The sequence below is a fragment of the Scyliorhinus canicula genome, chromosome 1 (assembly GCF_902713615.1).
Source record: "Scyliorhinus canicula chromosome 1, sScyCan1.1, whole genome shotgun sequence".
Classification (NCBI taxonomy): Eukaryota; Metazoa; Chordata; class Chondrichthyes; order Carcharhiniformes; family Scyliorhinidae; genus Scyliorhinus; species Scyliorhinus canicula.
The window spans coordinates 55,185,035-55,197,995 of NC_052146.1; the positions used below are offsets into that span (position 1 = coordinate 55,185,035).

Here is a 12,961-nt window from a genome sequence, read left to right on the forward strand (position 1 = left end):
AAAGTTGCCACCCAGGTTAATAGGGCTGTTAAGAAGGCATATGGTGTGCTAGCCTTTATCAGTAGGGGGATTGAGTTTCAGAGCCACATGGTCATGCTGCAGCTGTACATAACTCTGGTGCGGCCGCTCCTGGAGTACTACGTGCAGTTCTGGTCACCGCATTATAGGAAGGATGTGGAAGCTTTGGAAAGGGTTCAGAGGAGATTTACTAGGATGTTGCCTGGTATGGAGGGAAGGTCTTACGAGGAAAGGCTCAGGGACTTGAGGTTGTTTTCGTTAGAGAGGAGAAGGCTGAGAGGTGACTTAATAGAGACATATAAGATAGTCAGAGGGTTAGGGTGGACAGTGAGAGTTTTTTTCCTCGGATGGTGATGACCAACACGAGGGGACATAGCTTTAAATTGAGGGGTGGTAGATATAGGACAGATGTCAGAGGCAGTTTCTTTACTCAGAGAGTAGTAGGGGTGTGGAACGTCCTGCCTGCAACAGTAGTAGACTCGCCAACTTTAAGGGCATTTAAGTGGTCACTGGATAGACACATGGATGAAAATGGAATAGTGTAGGTCAGATAGGCTTCAGATGGTTTCACAGGTCGGCACAACATCGAGGGCCGAAGGGCCCGTACTGCGCTGTAATGTTCTATGTGGTACAGGTGTCCAGAATGGAACATAATTGACACAGCTTCAAATAATCAACATAACTTCAACACCTTTGTACTGTGACCTGTACTGTGAAGCCCCCCTCTTCTAATTGTTTCACTCCTGTCCACGAAATCGTAGGTGAATTTTCTACTTCGAGCCCCAAGTCTGTCTGCACCTTCACAGTTCCTGCCTCCTCACATTTCATACTTTAAAAAAAATACATTCCCCCAGCGGTATATGGCCTGGACCAGGAGTGGGGCGAGTGAAATAGCGGTGGCAGCGCCAAAGCAAAAGCGGGGGAAGAGGCACAAGATGGCTGCCGGCGGAGACTCTCCAGCGCTGCTTCCGGGAACTCAAAGCGGAGCTGCTAGTGCCGTTGAAGGCTTCCATCGACAAGCTGATGGAGACTCAGACAGCCCAGGGGGTGGCAATTCGGGAGATCCGACAACAGGCCTCTGAAAGATAGGATGAGGCCTCAGCCCTCGTGGAGGCGCACGAGGCGCTCCATAAAAAGTGGCAGGAGCGGTTCGAGGAGCTGGAGAACCGGTCAAGGCGAAAACATTTGCGGATCTTGGGCCTCCCGGAGGGGCTGGAGGGGTCAGACCTGGGGGCCTACGTGGTAGTCATGATGAACTCGCTGATGGGAGCTGGGTCCTTCCACGGGCACCTGGAGCTGGAGGGGGCCCACAGAATTCTGGCAAAATGGTCCAAGCCGAATGAGCAGCCACGGGCGGTGCTGGTGCGGTTTCATCGGTTCACTGACCGGGAGTGTGTGCTCAGGTGGGCCAAGGAGCTGAGTAGCAGGTGGGAGAACACGGTGGTACAGATCTACCAGGACTGGAGTGCGGAGGTGGCTAAGCGGAGGGCCGGATACAACCGGACGAAGGCGGTGCTACATTGAAAAGGGGGTAAAGTTCGGCATGCTGCAGCCGGCGCGTTTATGGGTCACCTACAGGGACCGGCACTTCTACTTCGAGTCCCCGGAGGAGGCGTGGGCCTTCATGCAGGCCGAGAAGTTGGACTCAAAGTGAGGGTTGTGTGCGGGGGTCTGTGTGTAACTGTGTTATCGTTTGAGGGGGGGGTTTCTGTTTAATGTTGGTTCTATGTTGTTTTCAGGGTGAGTGGGGCACTGTTTTTTTGCTTGGGCTCGGTGGATGGGCTCGAGGAGGGGGAGCAGACTGGCTGTGTGGGGAACTGATGGTGGGAAGGGGGGCCGGGGCCGACAATGTGTGTTGTTTTAGAGGTGGCGGGGCTGGACAGGTGGAAAGCGCGGGCTTTTTTCCGCGCTGAGGGGGGCAGAGTTGGAGCTGGTAGCGCGTGCTTTTTTCCCACGTGACAGCGGGAGGGGGGAGGAGGAAAGCCTGCTCATGGGCACTGGGGAGGAGGGGCAGCCTCATGTTGGGAGGGGTTGGAGGAGTGGCGGGAGTTGCCGGGGTCAGCAGGCTTACGGGAGTACTATGGAGGGAGTAACGCAGCTGGGGGGAGGGGGGGGGGGTACCGGGCTGCTGCTGGAATGGCCAGGGAGGAGCTGAAGTATGCAGAGGGGGTCAAGACGGGGGTTTGCCGCTGTGGGAAATGGGATGAGTGGGAGGCGCGGGCCTGTGGCGGGCAGAGGAGCCTCCTGATCTGGCTGATAACCTGGAATGTGAGGGGACTGAACGGGCCTGTCAAACATGCCCGCGTGTTCGCGCACCTGAAGGGGCTGAAGGCGGATGTGGCCATGCTCCAGGAGACACACCTGAAGGTGGCGGACCAGGTTAGATTGAGGAAAGGATGGGTAGGCCAAGTGTTTCATTCAGGGCTGGATGCAAAACATCAAGGAGTGGTGACCCTGGTGGGAAAGAGGGTGTCGTTTGAGGCGGTGAATGTGGTGGCGGGCAGCGGCGGGAGGTATGTGATGGTGAGCGGCAAGCTGCAGGGGGAGCGGGTGGTGTTGGTCAATGTGTTCACCCCGAACTGGGACGATGCGGGTTTTATGCGGCGCATGTTGGGCCACATTCCAGATCTGGAGACCGGGGGCCTGATAATGGGGGGGGGGGGGGGGGGGGGGGGGGGGGAATTTTAATACAGTGTTGGACCCGCCACTGGATCGATCCAGGTCCAGGACAGGTAGGAGGCCAGTGGCGGCCAAGGTGTTGAGGGGGTTCATGGATCAGATGGGAGGGGTGGATCCTTGGAGGTTTGCGAGGCCAAGGGCCAGGGTGTTTTCATACTTCGCCCATGTGCACAAGGCCTATTCCCGGATCGACTTTTCATTATGAGTAGGGCGCTGATTCCGAGGGTGGAGGACACCGAATATTCGGCGATAGCCATTTCAGATCATGCCCCGCATTGGGTGGGCCTCGAGCTGGGGGAGGAGAGATGCCAGCGCCCACTCTGGCGCTTTGGAGGTGGGGCTGTTGGCAGATGAGGAGGTGAGCGGGCGGGTTCGAGGAGGTATCATGAGGTACCTGGAGGCTAATGATAATGGGGAGGTCCGAGTGGGGACGGTCTGGGAGGCACTGAAGGCGGTGGTCAGATGGGAGTTGATCTCCATTCGAACCCATAGGGAGAGGAGGGAGCGGAGAGAGAGGGAGATGTTGGTGGGGGAGCTGGTGAGGGTGGATAGGTGAGATACGCGGAGGCTCCGGAGGAGGGATTGCTGAGGGAGCGGTGTAGTCTTCAGGCCAAGTTTGACCTGCTGACCACTAGAAAGGCGGAAGCTCAGTGGAGGAAGGCACAGGGAGCGGTGTATGAATATGGGGAGAAGGTGAGTAGGATGCTGGCGCATCAGCTCCGCAAGCGGGATGTGGCTAGGGAGATTGGTGGAGTCAAAGATAGGGGAGGAAATGTGGTGCGAAGGGGGGTCTTCAGGGACTTCTAAGAGGAATTGTATCGGTCTGAACCCCCAGCGGAGGGGGGGGGGGGAAATGGGGCGCTTCTTGGACCGGCTGCAATTCCCGAGGGTGGAGGAGGGACAGGTGGAGGGATTGGGGGCGCCGATTGAGCTCGAGGAGCTGGTCAAAGGGATTGGGAGCTTGCAGTCGGGGAAGGTGCTGGGGCCAGATGGGTTCCTGGTCAAATTTTATAAGAAGTATGCAGACCTGTTGGGTCCCCTGTTGGTTAGGACCTTCAACGAGGCATGGGAGGGGGCTCTGCCCCCGACTATGTCCCGGGCGATGATTTCCCTGATCCTTAAGCGTGACAAGGACCCCCTGCAGTGTGGGTCATATAGGCCGATCTCGCTGTTAAATGTAGACGCCAAACTGATGGCGAAGATCTTGGCCACGAGGATAGAGGACTGTGTGCCACGGGTCATTCATGAGATCAGACGGAGTTCATGAGGTTCGTGAAGGGGTGACAGTTGAACACCAACATACGGAGGCTCTTGAATATGTTACAATGATGCCGGCAGTAGCGGGGGAGGCGGAGATAGTGGTGGCGCTGGACGCGGAGAAGGCCTTTAATAGGGTTGAGTGGGAGTACTTGTGGGAGGTGCTGGAAAGGTTTGGGTTTGGGGAGGGGTTTGTCAGATGGGTGAGGCTATTATAAGAGGCCCCGATGGCGAACGTGACCACGAATAGGAGATCGGAGTATTTTTGGTTATATTGAGGGATGAGGCAGGGGTTGTCCCCTGTCCCCCTTACTCTTTGCGTTAGCAATTGAACCCCTGGCCATGGCGTTGAGGGAGTCGAGGAACTGGAGGGGACTGGCACGACGGGGGGATGAGCACCGTGTGTTGCTCTATGACGATGATTTATTGTTGTATGTGGCGGACCCGGTGGGGGGAATGCTGGAGGTGATGAAGATCCTTAGGGAATTTGGGGAGTTTTCAGGATACAAGTTCAACCTGGGGAAGAGCGAGCTGTTTGTCGTGCATCCGGGGGACCAGGAGGAGGGGATTGGTCGGCTCCCACTAAAAAGGGCGGAAAGGAGTTTTAGGTACTTGGGAGTCCAGGTGGCCAGGAGCTGGGGGGCCCTACACAAACTCAACCGTACAAGGCTGGTGGAGCAAATGGAGGAGGTGTTTAAAAGATGGGGCATGTTGCCGCTGTCGCTGGCGGGCAGGGTGCAGTCCGTCAAGATGACGGTGCTCCCAAGGTTTTTGTTCCTGTTCCAGTGCCTTCCCATCCTTATCCCGAATGCTTTTTTCAGGAGGGTCAACAGGAGCATTACGGGGTTTGTGTGGGCGCATGGGACCCAGAGGGTGAGAAGGGTGTTCTTGGAGCGGGGCAGGGATGGGGGGGGGGCTGGTTCGGCCCAACCTCTGTGGGTACTATTGGGCTGCTAACGCAGCGATGGCGCGTAAGTGGGTGATGGACGGGGAAGGGGCAGCATGGAAGAGGCTGGAGATGGCATCCTGTGTGGGCATGAGCCTGGAGGCACTGGTGATGGCGCCGCTGCCGCCGACGAGGTATACCACGAGCCCGGTGGTGGCAGCTACCCTCAAAATTTGGGGGCAGTGGAGGCGACACAGGGGGGAGGTTGGGGGCCTCGGTGAGGTCCCCGATATGGGGGAACCATCGGTTTGTCCCGGGGAATATTGACGGTGGGTTCCTGGGTTGGCACAGGGCGGGTATTAGGAGGTTGGGGGACCTGTTTTTAGATGGGAGGTTTGCTAGCCTGGGTGAGCTAGAGGGGAAGTTCGGGCTCCCCCCGGGGAAAATCTTCAGATACATCCTGGTGAGGGCGTTTGCCAGATGGCAGGTGACGGGGTTCCCGCTGTTGCCCCCGCGTGGGGTCCAGGACAGGGTGCTCTCGGGGGTGTGGGTTGGAGAGGGGAAGATTTTGGAAATATACCAAGTGATGCAGGAGATGGACGAGGCTTCGGTGGAGGAGCTAAAGGGTAAATGGGAAGAGGAGCTGGGTGAGGAGATTGAAGAGGGGACGTGGGCGGATGCTCTAGGAAGGGTGAACTCCTCCTCTTCTTGTGCGAGGCTCAGCCTCATACAGTTTAAGGTGCTGCATAGGGCTCATATGACCGGGACGAGGATGAGTCGGTTCTTTGGGGGCAAGGACAGGTGAAATAGGTGCACAGGAAGCCCAGCGAATCATGCCCATATGTTCTGGGCATGCCCAGCGCGGAGGGAATTTTGGAAGGGGGTAGCGAGCACGGTGTCGAGGGTGGTAAGATCCAGGGTCAAGCCAGGCTGGGAGCTTGCGATATTCCGCGTTGCAGGGGAGCCGGGAGTGCAGGAGGCGAAAGAGGCCGGTGTTCTGGCCTTTGCGTCCCTAGTAGCCCGGCGGAGGATTCTTCTTCAGTGGAAGGATGCGAGGCCCCCAAGCGTGGAGGCCTGAATCAATGATATGGCGAGGTTTATCAAATTGGAAAGGATGAAATTTGCCCTAAGGTGTTCAGTTCAGGGGTTTTTCAGGCGGTGGCAGCCTTTTCTAGATTTCCTAGGAGAACAATAGGGAAAGAGGCCAGCAGCAGCAGCAGCCCCGGGGTTGGGGGGGGGGGTTCGTCTCGGTGGTTAGGGTTGAAGGGACGTGTACATATGTTCTTTGTTTACGACGGGCGTTAATCTATTTTTTCTGTTTTGTATTTATGGGGGGGGGGGTTGTTCTCTTTGGTTTTTCTCAGTTGTTAATATATAATTTGTTATTAATATTTTGTAAAAATTTGAATAAAAATTATTTTAAAAAAAACAAAACAATTCAAGTAGAAGACATAGAACATAGAACAGTACAGCACAGAACAGGCCCTTCGGCCCTCAATGTTGTGCCGAGCCATGATCAGCCCACTCAAACCCACATATCCACCCCATACCCGCAACCCAACAACTCCCCCCCCCCCCCCCCCCCCCCCAACCTTACATTTATTAGGACACTACGGGCAATTTAGCATGGCCAATCCACCTAACCCGCACACCTTTGGACTGTGGGAGGAAACCGGAGCACCCGGAGGAAACCCACGCACACAGGGGGTGTTTATGCTTGCAATTTCCCCATGCTTAGTTGACAGTGCATCTGCTTCAAAATGGTCTTATGTTTGGATATCTTTGTGATATTCACTGGTAACTAATCTTGAACTCCACATAGTTCAGATAATGATATTGAAACCTATCAAAACAACTGGACATGGTGCTTGTCAATACAATCCAAGTTCCAGGAGTGAACTTGGGACTTTATCCTATGATATTCCAACTCAGGATGAACTCAAGTAATGAAACTTTGTTGTTGAATCCAGTTACCTTCATTAATTCCAGTCCACAAGACTCAAAGATGGAACACTCAATGCAAACGCTACCAAGGATCCATTTGCACTTCTCACACCAAACTGGAATTTTTAATTTTTAAAAAAAAAACTGCACAATTAACTATTATTTACAAATGTTAAAATGTTTGACTGCTCTATCAAGAGCATTTTTATACACGATTTAAGTCTAGATTTTGGCTTTAAATTATTCTCCATCCTCTACCTGCAGAACAAATACTTTAACCAGAAATCTAAGCGTTCTTAATAACTGTTAGAGTTCTTGACAACTGGGTGCAAAAGAGCAATACATTCTTGAAATTTCTAGACAAATGCCCCAGTTGGTTGAGTGAACAGGGTTCTTCAAGGTGGGGATCAATTTCAATATCTTTGTTCTCAACAGAAAGGCAACCAACCTCAAAACATTCATTAGAGAAATTCTCCAAGCTGCCATCATTTACATCACTGGTTTTGACAGTTGAGTTTCTTTGAAGGTCTCTTGCAATTTCTTAGATTTAATCTGGTGAGATTTTAAATCTGTTAAGAGTGCAGCCTGCTGTAAAGTTTTCCCTGACTACATGAAGTTCTACTTTTGTCCCTAAAAGTGTGTCCACTTTAATGTGGACAGATTTTCTGTACACCGATAACATTATTGTAGGGTCAGTTTTACTTTTTCTTTTAATTATTTCTCCATCTTACTGCGCTAAATTTAGAATTCTGGTATCTACTGGTGGGGAAAATCCTTGTTCAGCTTCTAGCTGGTTATAGAATTTAGGATTAAACGCACCAAATTGTGATAGATGCAGGAAAATTAAAGCAAAGATTTACTGATTATACTGCCATAGTAACCACCAATCATTCAATTCTACCAACTGCGTGGCACTGGTTAAATACATTTTTAAAAAGCACTTGGTTACATTATCCACTGTAGATCTTCAGATTGATTGCTCATCAGCTTTCTCCCATTTTCATCATGTTTGGTAATCTCTGCCACAAGCCTCTTACTGAATGATTAATTGAAAGGTGAATAGCAAAGATATATTTAAGGGGAAGCATGATACGTGCATGAAGGAGCAAAGAATAGAAGATTAAGCTGATAGAGTTAAATGGAGTGAGGAGGCTATTGTGGAGCATAACGACTGGCATAGACCAGTTGGGTTGAATGCAAATTTAAGTGTGTATCTGCCACTTACAATGAGAAAGATAAACAACCGATATAAAATGTTTTATAAATATACACATAACAACAGGAGTCATGAGTTGAGAGCACGAGTTGGGAATCCTTGTAAAGTTCGCAAAAAATTTGCTTTCCTTCATTTAATTATATCAAAAATTATATTGTCTTCAGCATTTGAACTCTCCATTATCAAAAGTAAGCATCTGTTTGAATCAACACATCTACTATCTATTAACAGAAGAACCTTAATTCCATATTATTGGACAGTTATTACAGACAAATGGTTATTGCACCCTTTCATTCAAAGTAGTAGTGTGCCAAGAATTCTTGTACAAATCTTATGATCTGTTGCTGTAACTTTGGCAGATCAGCAGAAACCTAGGATACACACAGAAATAGTCACAGCCACCAATAGGGAAAATACCAGATGTGTTAGTCTCCAAATATTTCAGTTTTGTGTACACTGCACTGATGTCAAGAACTAAACCAAAGTAAATTGATGGTCTCATCTACACAGTATAAATAAGTTTTGAAATTAAAGTTTTTTTTTGCTTACCTGGTAGCAATGATTAATTGTACTGGCAAGATAGTTTTCATCCTTTGTTACAAGGAAACAAGATATGGTATGCGGCTGCAATAAGTGTATGAATATTTAGTTTTGCAGCGTTCATTTTTCCCCCTTTCAACACAGTTCACGATGGCAATCAGGATAAAAAACTCCAGCTTAATTAGGAGCAACAAAATATACTATGATGGCATTCTAGTTTCAGATCCATTTTTCTCATGGGATATATTATTATTCCTGTGTTCACAGCCCAATGGGCTTGCTAATGAAAACACCCCTGAGCTGCCAATTCAGAAGTGTGCATCACTAAAAAATGTTACAGTTCTTCAGCTGTGAAATTTACCCTCTGGCATTTTTCCACCCATGAGTGGAAATCATAGGCCCTGGGGTACATAGAAAATGTAGAATCGCATTTTAGTCATTCTACTGAAACATGTGAAACTGTACCAAATGTGTATAGGGGAGGAATGAATAAAAGATAGAGGAAGAAAGGTTAATGTTGCCATGAACAATATATTTCCCTGTGTGTCCTTAAATCTGGAGTTTAAAGGCTCAATTAACCAAGCGATAATTTATATATATATATATATATATATATATATAAAATATATAAGAACAATTTCCACATTCTTAGAGCTTTTGAATAGAACCACATAATTGGCCAAAATTAGGAGAGCAATCTATTAATAAAAACATTCCTCTGCAGAGCTCAAGGGTATCAACTGCCTCCTGGAAAATGAAAACCCTCAGGGCACAAAGTCAAAAACAATTTTTTCTGTTGTTTCCCACCACAGCCTAACTTACAGAACAATATAAAGTTTTCAATCTTCACAAAATCTCTGATCGAGTCATGCATTCCTCACTGCAACTTGCTACTAAATTTATTATAAGGAAATGTACCCGGAGATTGTATTTCGATAATTTAATAATTTATTAATCTAAAAAAGTGTGTAAAAGTATAGCTCTCATCCACAAGATATATGAATGACATTAAAATGCCTGCAGGTTTATCAAACTCGCTTTTAGTGTATTTGTTTCAGCAATACAGAATTAAAATGAACTTCACTTATTTTATTTTATATAAAAGAAGCCCACAGCAAAATGCTCAGAAGAAAAAACTTCATATTGGCGTGAAATGTACAGCTTTTACATTTAAAAATGCTCTGAAATATACATACAAGCATGCTAGCAAAACCAGGTCATCAGAAGACAAACTGGTAAGCCATTTCTGAACCTTGAATGCTTTCTACCAGAAGAAAATTAAAATCTTCTGTAAATGGATTCTGTTGTTCAACTGGGGCTTGTATGCTCAAACTTTTAAAAATCCACAACTAAAATATGCATATCCATGAGAAATATACATACAACTTTCTCACATTGAAGTACATAATATAGGATTTTATCTATTGCCATTTATTTATTTTTTGCACAAAAACCTATAAATATTACTTCACCAGAATCTTTTAACTTAAAACTTAAATAAAATGACAGAGGTCTGAGTCTGCACCTCCAAAAATATGAAGATGAGTATTTATCTTCATCAGTCAAGTCCTAGATAAAAATGGCCTTGAAATTGAAACAACCCATTTTCATCTACAGTCTGATGAATTCTGGGAGGGAGAATGACAATAAAATGGAAAAATTACAAACTTCTACTTACAATTCTCACCAAGTTAACTTTTTGTACAATTTTACAATCTTGATTTTCCTCTTCAAAAGGCCTTGTGAAATTTTTCTGATTAAGAAAAAATAGTACTGCAATTTGTCAATTTTACACTGTACACAATAGATACAAACTGTTTTGATATATCTGGTTTATATCTACAATACAAAGGAAGCCACCAAAGGTGACTCAAATGCACAATAAAATATCATTTACAAGCACTAGCTAGTTGATATTCTCCACTATATTTTCCTCGATTTCACAATACTGTGTTTTTTAAAGAATGTACAATTTATCATGAAAAATAAATTCTGTGTTGTAGCAATGATGACAAGTATAGTTTCAGAAGCTGTAACGTAAAAATTCCAAAAAAGTTACTGATGTGGAAGAGCTTAACAATCTATGCTGCTGATGTACCAATATCCAAGAGAAGTTCTCTGCAGGTTAACGCTCAGACTTTTGAAAGAATTTAGCCGTGGAGTGAATTCAATTCCCTTGGAAATGATACTTGCTCAAATTATGTCATTTTCCCTTACAAGATCTTCAAATCATTGATAAATAGCTGATGATGCATCATGTTCTTGTTCAGGAAAGGGATAAGGTTTGTGTATAACACGACTCCTCGTTTCAAAGTAAATTCATAATGGCATTGTACATTTGAGTAAGCACCACAAAGTGGACGGGCAGACAGGACTGGCGATCTTGTGTGGCAGGGTTACAGTTGAGCCATGATAAGGCATTATACTGTTCCAGTACGAACCTGGAAAAGAAAGAGCCAGTGCATTAGTGTTCATATTAGCTATTAAAGAGTAAAATCTAATTAACTATTTTAATTAGAGTAAATGACAGATAGCCACCACAAACCTCAAAACATCTGAAGTTCTGTTGGAATCCAGAGGGTGAGGATGAGAGTGCTTGCCAGGAAGTAGCTCATCTGATTGTGCCAGGGAGACATGGTGATGTAAAGAGGCCTACAAAGAAAACAAATACAGGAACATTTTAGTCAAATTCTGCACAGGAACTATTAAATACTTATTGAAACACCAGAGTCTAAATCACATTCAATTCAACTAGATTTTATTTCAATTTGGGGCACTATTTACTATTAAAGTTTTTCATGTATTAAAATGCCCAATTCTTCTTTTAGTTCAGAGTTAGTTCTCAATCTGTATCCTCCCAGTACTTCTTCAGTCTGGCGGAATGTACACATCTGATCCAGAGAATGTGGATGAGAGTGTTACTACGTCTTCAAAGTTCCCTCCAATAATAGACCAGAAATGGTTGCGGTGCCATGCACTGAACACATCCTCATCCTATTTTCTCTCTTTTGCACATTAGGTCTTACCGTTGGTGCTTGTCAGCATTTGTTGACAAGAGCAGGGTACATGAGAACATTCCTGCTATGAGACAAGTAAAAATATTCCAACACTAGATTTGTCTGCATTCAAACAGCAACCTCATTTGCGTATTTGATGGTATCATTTTGTTCTAGGGCAAACGTTAAAGATAAAAAGTTTGATTAATCTAAATTTGAAGAAATAGAGCTCACCTTTAGAAACAATGGGCACTGATTTTGGGCATTGGGGCAGGCAGACCAAAACCACTGAGGAAGATTCTCAGCTTTGGCAGTTGAAACAAAATATCCAAGAGCAAGTGGTTGCTGCAATACATTTGCCACTTCCTCATGAGCTTCTGTGGAGAGGAGCCGCTCACCTCCTTGCCCCTAAAGCAAATAAAGATAGAAAAAAATAACTTCCAAGATAATGTTGATCAGGTTATTTTATTTATTTAATCATTTTCCAAATGATTTACCAATTCATGCACTCATTACTGCACTGAATGGGGTTAGTGTAACTGGAGCGCAGAAAAGAGAAAAAAGGAAATTAATCTTGCATTATTCAGAATCAGTTCATTACAAAGATGGAATAAACAATTTTAACAAATGGCTAATATCCACTTGCTTATGAGAAGGTGCAGTACAAAGACATATATTTAAAAAACGTGGTTTGCTTAGCACTTCCATTAAAACTCATCATATCAAATGGTGTACGGCTTTTCTCCATTGTCAAACAAAATATAGGCTCGAATTATCCTGTCTCCAGATTGTCGGCGACTGGACTACAACTCAAGATCCACGGAAGTTGTGCCGACCTCCAAGGGAATTACCTGGGAAGTTTAAACTTCTGAAGTGCAATTCCCTTACTCTCCAGGACTCTCTGATTGTCTTTGACTCTGAGTTAGAGTTAGGGAATTCAAACAGTTCTAATTTACTTAATTGGAGAGTTCCCCAGGAAATGTTGGACAGGAAAATCCTAGTCTAAATCCTGAGTAACTACAGAACTGACCTTCTGATTTCCTCCCCCCTCAAATTCCCCTCTGTTAATGCCTTGTCAATTATATTAAGGTTTCTTAATATCAACTCAATTACATTGTTCATGGTTAAGAGAAACAGATGATTGGTATTAATTGTCTTTGAGCACATCTAAATAGGAGATAGCTGTGATACTGGACAAGTCAATAAACTCGCTCAATAAAGAAACGTCTGTATCTTGGTTTCATTTTCACCAAGGGGCTTGGATCCTATTAACTAACATCCATAACCCAACCGGACCCAACTGTACCACCCTACCCAGATACTACCCTATGAAATGGTAACTAAATTACCAGTTTATTTCTATACATTTAGATCCCAAATGGTAACTAAGTTTATTTAATAACTAAATAATTTGCCATTGTTTGG

General features: G+C 45.9%; 1 protein-coding gene across 1 annotated transcript in view; it reads right to left on the minus strand.

Moving 5' to 3' along the window:
• Nucleotides 1–9,470: 9,470 nt before the first annotated feature.
• LOC119962803 (mediator of RNA polymerase II transcription subunit 13-like) overlaps nt 9,471–12,961 on the minus strand; it is a 311,329-nt gene continuing 307,838 nt past the window's right edge. The window contains exons 29-31 of the mRNA XM_038790899.1: nt 11,771–11,944; nt 11,086–11,192; nt 9,471–10,981 (exon numbers count right to left, since the gene is read on the minus strand). Of these exons, the coding sequence (XP_038646827.1) occupies nt 10,849–10,981; nt 11,086–11,192; nt 11,771–11,944 (414 nt within the window). The 3' untranslated portion in view covers nt 9,471–10,848. The remainder of the gene's footprint in view (nt 10,982–11,085; nt 11,193–11,770; nt 11,945–12,961) is intronic.